The sequence below is a fragment of the Chanos chanos genome, chromosome 3 (assembly GCF_902362185.1).
Source record: "Chanos chanos chromosome 3, fChaCha1.1, whole genome shotgun sequence".
NCBI classification, from domain to species: domain Eukaryota; kingdom Metazoa; phylum Chordata; class Actinopteri; order Gonorynchiformes; family Chanidae; genus Chanos; species Chanos chanos.
In genome coordinates, this window is record NC_044497.1 from 18,293,392 (window position 1) to 18,311,650 (window position 18,259).

General features: G+C 44.8%; 1 protein-coding gene across 1 annotated transcript in view; it reads right to left on the reverse strand.

Annotated features, from left to right (window-relative positions):
- Positions 1 to 1,531: 1,531 nt before the first annotated feature.
- tgfbr1b (transforming growth factor, beta receptor 1 b) overlaps positions 1,532 to 18,259 on the reverse strand; it is a 37,110-nt gene continuing 20,382 nt past the window's right edge. Inside the window, exons 3-9 of the mRNA XM_030770087.1 lie at positions 17,775 to 18,011; positions 14,061 to 14,291; positions 12,537 to 12,704; positions 9,020 to 9,176; positions 5,631 to 5,755; positions 5,252 to 5,382; positions 1,532 to 1,932 (exon numbers count right to left, since the gene is read on the reverse strand). Coding sequence (XP_030625947.1) covers positions 1,807 to 1,932; positions 5,252 to 5,382; positions 5,631 to 5,755; positions 9,020 to 9,176; positions 12,537 to 12,704; positions 14,061 to 14,291; positions 17,775 to 18,011 — 1,175 coding nt within the window. The 3' untranslated portion in view covers positions 1,532 to 1,806. The remainder of the gene's footprint in view (positions 1,933 to 5,251; positions 5,383 to 5,630; positions 5,756 to 9,019; positions 9,177 to 12,536; positions 12,705 to 14,060; positions 14,292 to 17,774; positions 18,012 to 18,259) is intronic.

Genomic DNA, 18,259 nt, shown 5'->3' on the forward strand with positions numbered 1-18,259 from the left:
TGATGTTTTGAAAGCCAACCCTTGATTGGCCTTTTGCGTAGTCACAAAGGTCCATAGCCAAGCATAGGCCTGACTATGAGCAATCCGCATTAAGCGACTGTCCACGAGTCCTTGAAAGTAGGTATGTTGATTAAGCTTATAGTTGCTGTATAAAATTAGCTGGGTGATGACCAACTTTTGACAAAGGATAGGATGGTTTGCCTTTCTGACGAAGACAAGCGAAGTCTGTTTTCCACACAATCATGTGCAGTCTGGGATTACAGTCCGGCCTCCAAGTGGACAGGAGTGATCTGGCAGATTTGACGGTCAGTGAATTACCAAACGGCAACCAAACCCACTTCTCCAAACGGATATCATCAAAACACAACAGGCGAGAGGCAGAACAGAGTGAAAACCTCACTCTTTGCTGTGTTGAAGAGAACACAAATACAAGAAAAATAAAAGAAAGAAAGAAAGTAAGAAAGAAAGAAAGAAAGAAGAGCAATGGCACCAGCGAGCTGTTTATGTGTGGCTGTCCCTTGGCTAAAAGAAACAGGGTGTTCCTTCTGTGTGCATAAAAGATAAAAACTCACCAGAGCTCTATGGGTACTCTCTCAGCCTATCTCATGCATAAATACGTTTGGATCCACTACACTAACCCAAGGGTGGCGCCACTGACATGGGGGGGGGGGGGGGGGGGGGGGGGGGGACTGGTTCAAAGCAGTGGCACTTTCCGGTAACACCTGGCTTAGAAGGCATGGTTGTTGTAGTTGTAGTAGTAGTTGTAGTAGTAGTAGTAGTAGTTGTTCTTGTAGTAGTAGCAGAGCAGTAAATATATAAAATAGATAAGATTTTTTGTTATCTATATTGCATATGTCACAGAATGTCTGCCAAGACTGAATGAGGTCATGTCCAGTTTTGTCGCAAAATAATTCAATCATGACAAATAAGTTACACTGACCTGAACAAAAAAAAAAAAAAAAACAAAGAAAAAAACAAAACAGTGACATATGAAAGAGAGACAGAAAATGCAAATGTCCCATTAAGAGATGAGCCCACATCTAAATGTCTCACATCTTTCCCAGAAAGAAATGATAGAAACACTACCTACAACAACAACAAAAAAAAATCTGATTTTCAGTACCTGGCCTTGGAAAAAACAACTATTACAACAACAACAGAAAAAAAAAAATCATTCGGTCTTTGCAGAACAGTACTTCAGTCAAGCCAGCCTCTACTGACAGAGTAAAACCCATCTGCCTGAAAGAGAGCAATGCCGTCCGAATGTTAAGACCAGCATTAAGTTCTTTTCCAGTTCCCATGTAACTGGTACCTCACTCTGCGTTTTTTCTTTTTTTCTTTTTTTTTTTTTTTGCTGCAATGACTTCTCAAGAAGTTCCCCAGGAAGGGTTGTCACAAACAGCCAAGCAACCAAAGACAGGACCTGTGTAATGGTGTGCAGAGGAGGGGTGGCAGGAGCAGGTGCTGGGGGAGGAGACCTGTTTTTTTTTTTTTGTTTTTTTTTTTGTTGGTTTGTTTGTTTTTTCTTTTTCAGGGGGTGTGGGCACAATAGGTGTGAGGTTGAAAGTGGCGCCATCTCAAAGGAGTCCATCTTTCGCGAACCTCAGCCGTGGTCAAAGAAAAAAAAAAAAAGCCATCAAACCTTCATCCTTACCGCTCTTGTCCTCTCTCAAACCCAGAGGACAGAGTGTTGAAATGCAATAATTAGCGCAATAGTAGTTATAGGAATAATAACAATGACAATATTCAATCGTAGTTGAAAAGATAAGATGCTGTGTGAACTCCCTCTCCGTCCAGGCTTGAAGCCTACATTTTGATGCCCTCCTGTTGACTGAGCTGGGACAGCGTCTTCTTAATGCGCAGGGCCGTGAGACGGGCCGCCCCGTTAGCATACCAGCACTCCCTCATGATCTTGGCCATTACTCGCAGAGCCTGGAGACAGACAAATAAACAAACAAACAAATAAACAAATCAGAATATATACATTGATGTCATTGGCGGCGGCAGCAGTAGCACCAGAACATCTTAACTGGAGGAAAAAAAAAAAAATAGGACCGTATCAGGCAAAAATACAAACCAACCAATCCACCCACCAACCAACAGAAAACAAAAGGCACACTGGAAGAATCACTGGTGAGAGTGGCGTGTTCGTCTTAATCAGCTGAATTAGAGGTGTGAAGTTTCCACCTCCTTCACTGAAGAACAATTATTAAATCTTCTGCATTGAAGTACAAAGCAGCAGGTAAACTGCATGCCAGGTGCAAAGGAAACAAATATAAATAGCCATAATGACAGACCATAGTCACAAAGAAGTATCATCATACTGTTTGTGACTGGAGTGTAGTGAGAGCATCGAATTTTTATTTAGATATCCTTTTTTAAGGGACACTTCTACTCTGAAGACTAAACTGGAGCTATGGTCATTAGATTATTTCTGCATTAGTCAACAGAAAAATGAGATTCATAATGGAAAAACCCATTCAATCAAAGCCATTCAAATCTAAGCCATTCAATTCTATCATTAAAAAGAGAGTATATTATACTTTATACTTCACTTTATTTAAATATGGCTCATGCAAATGGAGAAAAATAAAAAAAAATAAAAAAAAATGTATATATATTACTTTTGTTCTTTCATTCCTGAGGGACTGAATTTTAATGAATTATTTATAATCATATTGCAATCATAAATATATGTGCTTGAACTTATTAGCTGAATTTTAATACTTTTTACAAGTGGTTACTTTGATTGTCTTTTTTTGTTTGTTTTACACTAACTGCAGATCCAATTGAATCTGAGTGTGTCTAAACATTGCCCTGACTACAGCACATCTTTCTGCAGAAGCTTTAGGCAAAGACAGGATGTACGTGGCTTCCTGAGCAGCAAGTCTCTGACAGTTTAAACCTGAGACACTCTGAGACACACAATCGTCTTATAAACCGTAACCATGTCAACGCACAGGTAAAGACGAGCACACACTTGTTCACAAGGAGCCGTTTTCTTGTGAAATTACTGTTTAAGAGTTCTATTCACTTGACTTCTTTTATTTCCTTCAACTCTCTCCATGTCGCTTATCGATGAGAGGAGCAGATTAGAGAAAACGTACGAATGTACAGATAGTGGAGGAGGTATATGAATTGTGAGGGTTTTTTTTTATCCTTGGAGCTTCTGTGTGGAGCGGGAGCCGGTCTCCAGTTTGCCACCCACGGCCTTCCTGACTTGACTTATTAGAGTCATTAATCAGTTTCACTGATTATGTAAAGTCTCTGTCACTCCTGTCCTTGCCTTACTCATATTCTGACTTCAACATCAATGGACATTCAGAGCAGGTGTGTCGACTCAGCATCCCCTTACACAAAGCCTCCTTTCAAAGTCATAGCCAGTGGCAAATGGATTCCACAGCACTAGACTTGACTCTGATTTTTAAGGCACTTATGTTTTATCTATAATGGCTAAAAAAGGAAGAGAGGGTTGGCGCTGTCTACGAGGCACACTCTCTGCATACACAATAAGTCGTTTCCAAAGTGGCCAAACATGGGCTCTCCACAGTTGTCGAACATTTCTCATTATGTCTCTAATTTCATGTCTGGTTTCATTCAGACAATACCAAGCAAACAGATCAAATCGCTCACAACAGCAGCAACAAAAGAAACTGCTTACTTCATTTTTCTTAACTCAACTGATCTGACTCAATTCCACCTCATTCCAATGGAGCAGAGGGGTCAGAAAGGCTGGTTTACCTTATTAAACTGTCTTTAGTCTTAGATATATGAATTATGTATGTATTTTGAGATTCTGTAGTCAGTGGAGGGTAGCAATGTGCAGAGAGAATGCACACATGAAATTTCACCTGAAGACATTCTGCAGGTTAGAAACTCTAGTGTATCTCAGCAGTGAGATGGCAAGGCCAAACTCCTGAATATTTTAGCTGAGCTAGACATGTTTACAACACCCTGCTCCTCAGACGCAACACAGATACTGAAAGAAGACAGCACTGTGGGCTCACACCATCTCAATAAAGTTCACAAGTTGACTGTTAATGTGCCCACATGCTTGTTTGTTTTGTCTGCCTGAAATAATGATCAAAAACCTCAGTGAGTTAAGCCCTGAATTTATTGACATCCATAAATTTCAAAATTAATTCCCCACTCAAGAGATTGTTATTAATTTTTGTGTGTGTGTGTGTGTGTGTGTGCGTGCGCAAGTGCGTTTTTTTGGGGTTTTTTTTTAAGTGCACGCATTTTAATGGGTTGTCGCCTGCCATCTCCTTGTCCTGGCAGGAGTCACACTCGAAAGACTCGCTGTACACAAGATCTCGATTAAAGCATCTGTGTTTACAGTCTGACCTGCAAATGAGAGAGGAGTTCAGAGATGCCATCTGCTTGCCATACTTCACCACACATTAGACACCTCTTCAACCCAGCCTGACTCATGCCCCAACAAAGCCAGTCTGCAGTCTAGTTCCACGGCCTGAGACGGTTCAAAACGAGGAAAATCATCAGATGGTCTCCGACATTGCTCATTTGTTGAAGAACGCACATTTAGTGGAACTCCGGTCACCGGACTGCTTAACGTCCCTGCTTAAAGCCATCAAAAACATCTTTAACTTTGAGTAGCCTGCCACTTAGGCAAACATTAGATTGCGTAATTTCATTACCGCGGATCAGGTCTAATCTAATTGTGCCCTCTTTCTGAGCAATAAAATGAATACCAATAAAACCTGGGCGAAGCCAAGTGAGCACTGCTCTGATAGACAGAGGGATGTTGCCAACGGAGGAAACCTGAGAGAAGCGAACTGCCGCACACTGTCCGCTCAAGCTGCTCCCTGGAGACTGTGGTTTTGCACAGACTTGAAGAGCGTAGTGTCTCCAATAACAGCACAACAGATCAACATGGAAATTTCAATTGGACAGCGCTTCTATTCAGATTCAACAGCGCGCCGTCCCGCGGGACAACAAACACCGCAGCCCAGACCCAGGATCCATAATGTGATTACACCACGACAGGACTGGAATTTGTTCTTTCCAGCGTACGCCAGGAGACGCGCCGTGTCACAACTTTGGAAGAAAAGGGAAGGTCAATGGTTTTGTTAACCTGTTAGACTCCAGGGGGAAAAAATTTCACTAAAGGTACGATTTGAGAAATCCCTCAGGACCGATAAAATCCGTATTTGCTGACCACAGCCGAATGAACTGCATGTACGGTTTTGAATGTGGTCAAAAAAAAAAAAGAAAAAAGGGGGAGACATACCTCACAGCTCTGCCATCTGTTTGGGATGTTGGGCCGCAGCTTCTGCTCACAGACCACTTTCCTCATCTCCTCCACAGACGGGTCAGACTGCACCAAGTCATAATACGGCAGCTGGTAATCTTCATGGATGCCTGGAAACCAAAGGGGTGACGTCAAGTCAGAGAGCCAGAGACATGAGTATAGCTAGCAACCATACATGGTGTAGGTGGTCAGTGTAGTTAAGGGTAACCACAACAGTTCACTGGGAACAGACAATACTTAATCCACCACGTCAACGATGGAAAAATTCAGGGTAAATTCATAAAATCCTGTCTGACTCACGTATGACCCACTAATGGAGCTCTGACATCAGAGTGGGCTGTGGAACATTGGGCCTTACCTCCGATTGAACATCTGCTTGCAATTTCCCAGAACACCAGACCCATGGCATAGATGTCTGCTCTCTTGAATGACTCAAAATGTTTCATGTTTATTGAATCATCAAGGACTTCTGGGGCCATATACCTGTTGAAAAAATAGTTCTGTCAATAAAACACGAACACTAAGAGACATAGCCATGAAAGTTATCTGTTTAACAATGGAATACGGACAATCACTAATGTTGTAGTTCGACTGAAAACTTAACACTTGTCCAGATAGGCATATCCACCCCATTACAACAAAAGCAAAGATCACTACTTATAAAGCGGCTTTGCAGTTATTAAAGATCTGTGAAGCAGGAAGACATTAAAGCTGTATTTTTTAATTCCACTCTATGATAGCAATTAGTACTCAAGAATCTAATTGAAGCCAATGAGTCAAAAGAGGCCCTGCGATGGACTGGCAACCTGTCCAGGGTATTTCCCCGCCTTTTGCCCAATGAATGCTGGGATAGGCTCCAGCGGCTTAGAGAGTGAGTGAGTGAGTCAAATGAGGTGCTGTTTACAAAACCAAGCTCTGAAAACATCTAAAATATTTCTGCATTACCCCTAAAGTGTAGACCATACAAGTCAGGTGTGGGCAAACACTGCTTTTGAGTTGAGCCCTTTTTTAGTCTCCTCCCCAAGTGGGTCTGAGCAAAAGATAAAAGCTAGGCTTTGCTGATGCTCTTATGGAAAGTCTTTCAGAGGAAGGAAGGGTGTTAGCACAGCTAATCTCTTTCCATAATTCAGAGGAGGGTGAAGTCAGAACCTTGACTCGGAGTAATCCGGACAAATTCCAAGGCCCGGCCAGGCGGAAAACGGGCCCGGAGCCCAGACAGCGGCCCGAGTCCCGTGTGGCCTTAGCACAGTGCACCAAACGTATGACCCGACTCTTTATCGGATCCTGTCTGCCCCACTGCTATTTACAATACTAATATCTACAGAGATCTCTGCTAGGCCCCAAATGAAATACACAGAGCACAAAAGAGAGTGTAAGCACACAGTTTGTGAAGGCAGAGCTGGGTTAAAGGAGTGAACTAGACTCCAGAGCTTCTGTAGATGTGGCTCTATCAACCTTGGCTAGATGCTTCACAATTTGTCGAGCACTGCTCCAGTATTTCTGTACTAAAGGCTAATGTTACATTAAACATGAGGGATAGAAAAGGGGCAGAACTATGGCAACCACACTCCAAGGCATCCCCTGGCATATACTAACAAAGTTACTGTGCCAAGGAGATTCAAAACCAACCGCGCCAAAAATTACACTGCCTGAGGAGGACCATGGCAGGAATCGTATTTGGGGAGGGAAGTTGACAGTTCTGTTCTTTAATTAACAGTACAAAGCCATTTGTTCATTGATTTAAAAAGAAAATATGAATTTGTAAAGTCACTCAAGCAGAAAGGTAAAAGGCAGCAACTCCATGACGGGATGAAATGACGAAAAACTCATTAACATGCATGGCACTTGTTCATTAAAAGTGGTATGTTGGAATATTGATTCTGTGACAACAACAACAAAAAAAAAAAACAACGCTCTTCCCCTCTCCACCCAACGAGACACACTTCCCCTCTCCACCCAACGAGACGCTCTTTCCCTCTCCACCCAAAAAGACACACTTCCCCTCTCCACCCAACGAGATACACTTCCCCTCTCCACCCAACAAGACGCTCCTCCCCTCTCCCCCCATGAGACACACTTCCCCTCTCCACCCAACAAGATGCTCTTCCCCTCTCCACCCAACGAGACACACTTCCCCTCTCCACCCAACAAGACGCTCTTCCCCTCTCCACCAAACGAGATACACTTCCCCTCTCCACCCAACAAGACGCTCTTTCCCTCTCCACCCAACAAGACGCTCTTCCCCTCTCCACCCAACGAGATACACTTCCCCTCTCCACCCAACAAGACGCTCTTCCCCTCTCCACCCAACAAGACGCTCTTTCCCTCTCCACCCAACGAGACGCTCTTTCCCTCCCCACCCAACAAGACGCTCTTCCCCTCTCCACCCAACGAGACACACTTCCCCTCTCCACCCAACGAGACACACTTCCCCTCTCCACCCAACGAGACGCTCTTTCCCTCTCCACCCAAAAAGACACACTTCCCCTCTCCACCCAACGAGATACACTTCCCCTCTCCACCCAACAAGACGCTCTTCCCCTCTCCCCCCACGAGACACACTTCCCCTCTCCACCCAACAAGATGCTCTTCCCCTCTCCACCCAACGAGACACACTTCCCCTCTCCACCCAACAAGACGCTCTTCCCCTCTCCACCAAACGAGATACACTTCCCCTCTCCACCCAACAAGACGCTCTTTCCCTCTCCACCCAACAAGACGCTCTTTCCCTCTCCACCCAACAAGACGCTCTTCCCCTCTCCACCCAACGAGATACACTTCCCCTCTCCACCCAACAAGACGCTCTTCCCCTCTCCACCCAACAAGACGCTCTTTCCCTCTCCGCCCAACGAGACGCTCTTTCCCTCTCCGCCCAACAAGACGCTCTTCCCCTCTCCACCCAACGAGACACACTTCCCCTCTCCACCCAACAAGACGCTCTTCCCCTCTCCACCCAACAAGACGCTCTTCCCCTCTCCGCCCAACAAGACGCTCTTCCCCTCTCCGCCCAACAAGACGCTCTTCCCCTCTCCGCCCAACAAGACGCTCTTTCCCTCTCCACCCAACAAGACGCTCTTCCCCTCTCCGCCCAACAAGACGCTCTTTCCCTCTCCACCCAACGAGACGCTCTTTCCCTCTCCGCCCAACAAGACACACTTCCCCTCTCCACCCAACGAGACACACTTCCCCTCTCCGCCCAACGAGACGCTCTTTCCCTCTCCACCCAACGAGACGCTCTTTCTCTCTCCACCCAACGAGATACACTTCCCCTCTCCGCCCAACAAGACGCTCTTTCCCTCTCCACCCAACGAGACGCTCTTTCCCTCTCTGCCCAACAAGACGCTCTTCCCCTCTCCACCCAACGAGACGCTCTTTCCCTCTCCGCCCAATGAGACGCTGTTTCCCTCTCCGCCCAATGAGACGCTCTACCCCTCTCCACCCAACGAGACGCTCTACCCCTCTTCACCTGCTGAAACATTCTACCTCTCGCCACCCACTGAGAAGGAGACAGGGCCTGAGGAACTGACTTGCTGCAGTGGACACATGAGTCAGCCAACACATGTGAACTGTGATATATGAACACCAGAGCCACAGTGATTTGTCAAGGTCTCTGGGTCTCACTGGGTGTGTGTTTGAGAGTGATGTGTGTGTCTGTGTGAATGTATGTGTGGTGCATGCATGCACGCGTGCATGCGTGTATATGTGTGTGTGTGTGTGTGTGTGTGTGTGTGTGTGTGCCCGCATTACCTTTTGGTGCCCACTCTGTGGTTGGGAGCGATATCGATGGTGTCTGTGGCAGAGTCGTGGCGCACGGCCAAGCCCAGGTCGGCAATGCAGCATGTTCCATTCTTCTTCACCAGAATGTTCTTAGATTTTAGATCCCTGTGAGCAATGGCCGGTTTACCTGGAGTAAGACAGATAAAACAAAAACAGGTAAAAGACTGAAGATAGACAGAGTGTATGTGTGTGAGTGTGTGCATGTGTGTGTGAGAGAGAGAGTGAGTGAGTGACTGAGGGAATGAGAGAGAGAAAGATAAAAAGAGATCAATCTATCCTCTTATAAAGGTACGTGTAAACATGAGACTGCTTGGCTTGTTCTGAATGATGGATTTGGCTTGGAGAACCACTGAGAGTCATAATAAAATGGAGAGAAAACACAGGAGGAAAGCTGGAGCCGCAGCCCTGACCGGCAGAATGTATGTGAAGGCAGGGCCGGAACGGATGCAGCGCTGGTGCAGTGCAGCTACTGCAACACCCGCGATTTATAGTGTATTTACAGAAGTGGCAGTCAGAATAGAAACTTTAAACACACGCCTCTCTCTCGCTCTCTCGCACCACACGCTCTGTCTTTCTCCCACGGGCAAGCTCACGTAGACACACACACACGTACACACATTCACAGACACACAGAGACACGGGTCCCTGCATTATGATCCCGTGGGGAGTGCTTTGTGGTGGCTGCGCAGGCTAAATAAACGGTTTCATTATTCCCTGCACGGACCTGCTGACGGCCGGACCTGGCTCAGCATATAGCATGTACGTGTCCAACTGCGACTGGAAATGTGGCGGCGAGCGAGAGAGAGAGAGAGAGATGGAGAGTTTGACAGGAAGAGCAGGGGCTATTAATCAATACATACAGCCCTTCCCTTTGTCAGCTCTCACGCCATTTCTCCACACCAACCAGCCCGTACTGTAGAGGATGAAAACAGTAGTGCACTGCAGAAGGGGGACTGGAATTTCACCAGTATAAGCATCCCCACAACAATGGGGACGTTTCAAAAAAAACAAAAAACAAAACAAAAAAAAGTCCCTCTTTGTCATGGGAGACGTTCACCATTGCTGACATGTGGGTCCATTTTGGCAATTGCTTCCCTTGTAATTAAATGGTCTATGGAATTTCGATGGGTGACTTTTCCAGGCTGACCGAGCGAAAATAGCTTAACATCCTGTTTTAAAGACCAATAGCAAAAATCATTCTCCTGTGAGAGCAAATGAGAACAGTATCAATAAGATTACAGGCTGTGTAGAAAGCCTTGCACTGACAAGGAAGAGGGCTTTGTTTTTCTTACCCCTTTGACATTTTAAAAATCCTTTATTTGGAAACTAATAACACAGCCCTTGCTGTTAATGCCACGGTAAATCAGTTTAGTACACTTCAGGACATTACAGAAAAAAAGAGCAGTTCTGATGAAAAGAAGGAAGAAAAAAGAAGCTAACGAACAACTTAGAAATCAGAGTTTTTGATCGAAAACACATCTAAAGGATTTGACAAAAGCTTAAGCAAGAGCCAGGCCGAAACCACGTGTCAGAAAGGATTGACTTCGTGTCCAGAACACTGACTCATTCACGGCCTTGGTTCTGTTAGGCTTATGGAGGACATTGAGAAACACTGTGTTACTGTGATGTATTGTGTATATTAAAAATGACAAGCGTGGCATTGATTTGAAAAGTCTGACTGGTCTCTAATCTAATGTGACTTCAGTAAGAGAAGCATTGTGGTGCACACTCTGAAAGATGGAACTCTGCCAGCACAATCAGTAACTTCAATCTCTTTAATAGACAGCACAAATATACCCTGATCACTTGATTACCGAGACAAAAACGCAGTAAATACTTAGGACACTGTCCGAGCCAGAGCATCTAAGATAAAATCTAATCCTTTATCTGGCAAAGTAAAGTCATTTTTTTTTGGGCACAGTTTAGAGAAAGACGGAAAAAAAGAAAGAAAAGACATTCAGTGGATTGTTAAATGAGCGTGGGGTGCCTTGATTAACGGCAAATGGGACAATGTTCACTGAAACTCCAGGAGCATGTCTGAGGGTGAGTGAGTACCTCTTCAGAAATGACTAATTTCTAAAACATCTGGTGAGTTTCAGAGAGAGAGGGAGAGAGAGGGAGAGAGAGAGAGAGAGAGATGGCATTCGGCGTGAAGGAAAAGGGCATCATGCTCTTCAGTTCCTTGCCAAAGTCACTAAGTAGTGTTCTATTCCACTCATGTCCTTCTCCGACCTCAGTTCTTGTTCTTAACCGCGTCTTGATTTGACATGTTTGTGCTTAAGACTCCCTGTGACATCCTGTGTTTCTGTCTGCCTTTCTGATATTCTGATTTGGGTGTCTAACGTCCACCTCAAACCTAACCTTGACAATACAAAACTCCTTTTCCTATTGGGGAAAGGCTGTCTGCTTCACGACCTCTGCATCACAGAGAGCAATAGCGGCGTATCTCCCTCCAGGATGAGCAGGAGTTTGGGAATGACCCTGGATGGTCTGTGGTCACTCGTCTCTACCGTCTCACTGACCGTTTTGTCTCACAAACACATGTCGTACAATCACCAAGGAATTTGTCCTTTTCTGGCCAAGGACACATCACAACTTCATATCCAAATTCCTGTCATTTGTGGACGGAACCGCTGCGGTGCTCTCTGGCCCAGGATCCCTCCCTCTTCCATTAGACCACTGCCCAGAATGCAGCACTGTATCCCCCATTTGATCTCCCATGTCAAATTTACTTATGTCACTCCCCACTCTCCTCTCACTACACTGAGTAGCTTTGCCAGCCCAAGTTCAGCTCAGCACCCTGGTTATTGCCTACTGTGTGGAAAAGGCATTGACAAACTATGGAGTGTCTGCAAACTGTGGTCTGTCTTTATCCTCTGGCACGACTGCTGGTCTTTGCCTCACCTGGGGGCCTGACGGGTCCGTCACTACACGCTCCCATATCTCATTCCACTAGAACTCAACTATTCTCACTCCTGGGGCAGAACCACCTTCTTCTCGAAATGAGAACTCCAATATCTCTCCATCTTCCGCCGCGTAATGAAAACACATCTCTAAGGGACTTTCCTCAACATCTCAAACCCAGTCTCTCTACACTCACACATTACCTAGCACTCAGGAAAAAAGAAAACTATGCACTTGTGGTAATTACTATCATCACTCTTGCTTCAGAGGGTTTTTGCTGGATTTGCTGCTGTTTTCCTACTCAAACTGAGTGCACTTCTTCTAAGTTTCTCTGGATTAGAGTGTCTGCCAAACAAACAACATTGTTATTGTAATTGTAAATTGTGTGTTGCAGAAAGGCAGCCAGAACTGAGCCCTAAAACATGCACGAGAAAAGCAACATCGGCTAAGCATTGGTGCGAACATTAGAAATTTCAGAACTCACACAGACATCTGGACGTTGGTCTAGCACTCTCTCTCTCACGCGTGCTCTGTGTGCGCGTGTCTGTGTGTCTGTATTTGTGTAAGAGACAAAGGCTCCTACCTTGCGTCCCGACAATCTCCATGTGCAGGTGGGCCAGGCCGCTGGCAGTGGACAGAGAGAGCTTGATCATGCCCTCGACTGTGACTGTGTACCTGTTCAGGTAATCAAACAGAGAACCGTGTTCATGGTAGTCTGACACCAGCCACAGTTGTGTCCACGTCCCGTTGTCTGGGGAAGAGGAAAGAGGAGGAGAGAGAAGGAAAGAGGAAGAGAGAGAGAAATCAGCAGGATACATCACACCCCTGCTTGGAGCAATGGACCTCCAGATGGTTTGTGTGATCTCAAAGCAGCTTGGTTGACTGCTCACACCATCCTAGCTCTTAACAAACACTGCAAACACACACACACACACACACACACACACACACGGGGCGCCCACAGTTTCTACAGGTGAAGTACACATGAAAATCTATTTCTGGCTTAGCCTGGCCTTAGACATTATTCACAAAGCATAAAGGGACAACCACATTTTAACTGCTCCAATTATATGTTGTTCCAACTGGGCAATACATATTTCAGGCTAATGGAGGGTAAACCCGCGTGAAAAAAGCTCCATATAGGAAAACCGGGGGTAACAAACAAGCATGATCAGAGCACAAACATAGTGATGAACCACTGTCTCTGACACATCAGCACATCAAGAACCATGAGAGCTGGTGAATGGAGGCTGATCAGGGCACTGAACAGTAAATTTACACACTGCAACCAATGAGGCCATTTGGTTTTCAGCTCAGCTTATTACGTCCTAAAAACAAGGTGACAAGGGCCGTGTAATCAGTCAATTGCCACAATGTAAAATAGTCCTGACCCGAAACTGTAGTTTATAATGAATCTACTCAGCATGGATGCCTTTCATTTCTCGCTCGCTCTCTCTCTTGCACGCTCGCTTGCTCAAACACACACACACACACACACGCGCGCGCACGCGCGCACGAGCGAGCAGCACTCTCCATCTCTGAACTAGGCCAAATGTTGATTTCCTTCTGAAGCGGAACCAGGTTCCTGCCCTGAGAGAGATGGTGAGCTGCACAGACTGAGAAACTGAGGCAGGACTGCTTTTTGCCGAATTACTCCTGTCAGAGGAGGAACATGATCGATTACTTCAGAGTCGCAGCTGTGGCACATTGAATAATTACTCTTTCAAAACTGTACTCTCCAATATTTACTTAAATATTTACGTAGACACACAGTAAGACTGCAATTCAGTCAGAGTTTCTGACAAGACTGAGGTCTCCAATAGCACAATCCAGGGGAGGTTTCAATCTGAATGCATCTCTGATAAAGCAAGGCAGACAACGGTTTGATTCAAAACGGTTATCAACACAGAGAACATTGCGGATCAAAAAGAAGAAAAAAACGGAGTGTCTGAAACCACATAATAGATGGTTCTGAATGAACAATTTCCTCTCAAAAGGCTGAATGCGTTGTTCCTTTTCATTGTGACACCACTGTTGGCTGTCTCTAAAAAACCCACGGGACCACGAACCCCAGGCCTACCGCAACCTCAACCACAGTTGTGCTGACCTTTGTTGTCGGCAGCGATGAATCCCAGGATGTTCTCGTGCCGAAGCATGACCGTCTGGTAAATCTCAGCCTCACGGAACCAGGAGCGTTCTTCTCGGGAGGAGAAAATCTTCACGGCGACCTCCTCTCCTCTCCATTTCCCTCTCCACACTTCTCCAAATCGACCTTTCCCAATGCTCTCCTGAAGGATTATGGTTCTGGCTATGGTTCTCTGCACTAGCAAAGGCAGACCTGCAGAGGGAGAAGGAAAAAATATGCTCAAGTTACATCAAATCCTGCGATATGGACGGACACTTTTTATCTCAGTTATTAATGGCTGAGAACGGAGACACTGGTCTCATTGGCTTTACTGATAAACCTGCCTATCTAAACTTTGATTTCTATGCAAATGCACAGCTTAATTAGAAAATACAGAAAGTACAGACAAGGAGTGATCGTTCGAACTTCAAAGTGAACAAAAAAGGTTCAGAGACTTTTAATCGGAGGTTCTCAAATAAATGGAATGGTAGGTATAGCTTCAATATTTCAAGTTACACCTCACTATTCTCAATGAAACTGCCGTAGAACATTGACTGATTTCTAAGAGTCAGATATATTTTTGCGAATCCAATTTTATTGTTTATCTGGAAGCTCGTCGTTTTGACAAGTGTGTGACTAGCAAACAATTACGGCTGTATGGGGACCAGCCGATGTGGAATATTTGTTAAAATACAGTGGTCTCCAGAGGTCCCTTCTGCTTGCTCAGCCTCACTCTCAGAGGGGAATCAGTCATTAAAAATGAAGGTCTTTATTTAACATCTTAATCAGACTGCTATCTCCTGCACTGATGAACTTTATGCTTAACATGACCAAAAAAGGTTTATAAACAATTGATATTTTGGATGATGTAATCACACAGTAGTATCTGTGCTGTGTGATCACAAAAAAAGTGACAGGTTCCAACGCTACAGATGCACAAGTCTGTTAGATACAGATTCCTTTGTCATTTTAATTCCTTCTCATTTAAAATCCTTGTTCAGTTTAGATAAACATTTATATTCAACTACGAAAACAAGACTGCAATCTTCAGTCACACAAACTGGTTGAATTCAAGCTGAATATTGTTATTAGCTGTTTACTGTTACTGCACCTGCTGTCAGTCTGTGATTCAATAGCAATGTAACATTTTATTGGCCGTCATACAGCAAGAGAAGGATGCCAAATTAGTTATGCATTTCTTCATTTGCACTGACGATATCCTAAATATATTCAAGGTAACTCACCAAAACAGTAAGACATGTATTTATACACACACACACACACACACACACACACACACACACACACACACACACACACACACACACACGATTCCATAAAAGAGTGTAAAATGTGTGTCTAACATTAGTAGCAGTGCAGAGTGAGAGGGTGATGGCAGCAGTCATTTAGGCGCCTTTGAAATGTGATCTGAGAGTTGGAGGTCACACACAGAGCACAAACAGGCAGTAATGGTCTAAATGCTGCCATGGCAGTCCACACAAACATTACCTTACATTATTCATGCAGAGCAATGTCTCCCATCTCCTCACATTGGCTGCAACCAAACTTTAACTGCAACCAAACTTCAAGAGCCAGATTACGTGAAAGGTTTTTGTGCCCCATTAAGAAAGAGAACAGCAACAACAACCAAAAAAAGCATAAAAAAATCATTAAGACACAGGCCAGTAAAAAGAAAAGCAAAAAGTAAAAAATAAATAAACCAACTCGAGGTGACCTCTGGAGGCAGTGTAGACGTGTGCTTTCTAACAACGGAATACAAGGGAAACAAGTCGTTTCACACTAAGCTTACATGAGGGGATGGAGACAGGGGCAAAAATAGCCATGCTGGGCCATTAGGAACCAAACAGTGCGTGTTCTCTGAATATGTAGGGAGTGCAAGGCCAGCAAAGAGCAGACAAGGTCAGTATGATCTAATCATGCCTTGCCAAACACAGCCTAAAGCACAGCCACAGCCTTGTGACTATACTCCCATAGTATATGATAATAAGGTCCTTTATTGAACAAAGCCTCCTGTTCTCCACACACTGTGTATGTGTGTGTGTGATTCGAAAAAAAATGTCCAATTCATTTTTATTTTTTCCGATACGTTCAATTTATGACTGTGGATCCACACGCTGCACTGTACTGCCAAGCACATCTGTGCAGATGACTGGATAGGAATCCTGTATGGCATTCAGGAGTTTTAAATCTGACATTTTACAGGTCTACAGGTTTCAGTCCAAAAGTTTGACTGAAATTCATGTGGCGCATGTGAGGCAATACCAAGAGATCAAAGATGATCAACTCAGTTTTCTGTTGACGGCAAAACGCGGTCTTTAAACTGTGGGAAACACAGCCTGGCACACAGCCAGTTCCATCCAAGGCCGAGTGAGTCACTGCAAAATCACGACTGAGAATAAAACGTTTATCCTAAATGAAGTCAAACGGTGAGTTAGAGAAAAGATTAAAGCATGCAAAACAGTGGTGTAAAAAACTCAGCAAGCCTCCACAGACAGCACACAAAGCACCTTTTTCACAAGGTCAATGTAATTAGAGAAAAATCAGCTATTGGGAGGAGTTCAGAAAAAAAAGAAAGAAAGATACTTTTTTTTTTTTTTGGTCAAATATATTACTGTGTATTGCTCAGCTGTGGTGAAGCACCTCAGACCCATCATTAGGTGCAGCGGTGCCGGAGCAGCCTACACAGAGACAGCGCTATAATTTACCGGTACGGCATGCACCGTGTAATTCATATGAGAGCAACATCATCTCCACACAAATGTCTCTCGCACTCCAAACACTTTAAAGGGGCAAATACCAACCCCCCCCCCTTACCACCCCTTTTCACGCAGGCTGGAAGAAACTAACGAATCTGCACACAAAAGTCAGCACTCTGATGTGAAGCGCGTCCAAATGGAGTTATTGTTTTCACGTTGACGAACCAAATTGAAAAAAATGATCATTAAAAAGAAAGGTGAAGCATGCTGAAACGTAATTTTCTTGCCGCTGATGATTATGTTTAAATGAAGTCTTTGTGTTGAGAGCTACGCCAGATGCTTTAATAGCTAACAGTTCATTTGCAAAGAGCGTAATCTCACACAGTGTCCGTTCTCACACATCTGATAAGAGTCTTTGAACAGGGAGGTTTCCAGCAGGCCCCATGTTAGTGCTAGCCGGTCATTAGTGCTCACTGCTCCAGAGGCATGGACAGCCACGTGCCAATAAGACTGACTGCCTGTGCTGCTCTTCTCTCCACAAGACCTCTTTCAACTGCACCTCATTCAGGGTGACTGAGTCCAGCGGCGACTGGAGACTCGGCTCACCCAAACACACAGGCAGACAGACAACGGGAGGCACACAAACAACTCACAGATAGACCTTAGCATGCACATACACACACAATCACACGCAAACACACGCAAGCAACATACACACACGCAAGCACACACACAAACACAGTCACTGTAAACTCATAAATAGAGACACTTGTTCATAAAGGTAAGCAGATAGTATGAAAGCTAGAAACATAATTCTATAAACACAGTATTAGAAACATAAAAGAGCTGCACGCTAAATGCCAGATGAAGACGCGTGTGCGTGTGTGTTGTAGTACATATAGGTAATTAGGCATGTACAGCCTGAGGCTGACAGACGGCTGGACCAATCAGAGAAGACACAGTGAAGTGGGGCACGTACCTGAGCCAGAGCCCGACGTGGTCATGTCGTAGATGAGGTCTTTGAGCGTGGTTCCCACGGTGATGAAGGGATGGTCCATGGAGGGGTCCTCCTCATTAGGCACACGGTGGTGGATTACTGATCGGCTGTGGCAGATGTAGAAAACCATAACCAGCACGAAGCAGAGCACACACACTGGCCCCGCTATCACTGCCGCCAGGGCCACAGGACCCAGGGAAGGGGTCTTTACTGTAGGGACTGTATGTTACAGCCAGAGCGAGAGAGAGAGAGAGAGAGAGAGAGAGAGAGAGAGAGAGATGAGTATTAAGAGAGACATGGTGGAAAAAACTGGGACCATTAAAATAGGTCATAGCAGTAAAACAGTGCAGCCCTGTATCGAGAAAAAAGCAAAAAAAAAAAAGCAAAAAAAAAAAGCGCAGTCTACTTGTGTGCACTGTTAACAACACACTTTATCTCTTCACAGGGCCCTCTGTGCTAAGCAAACC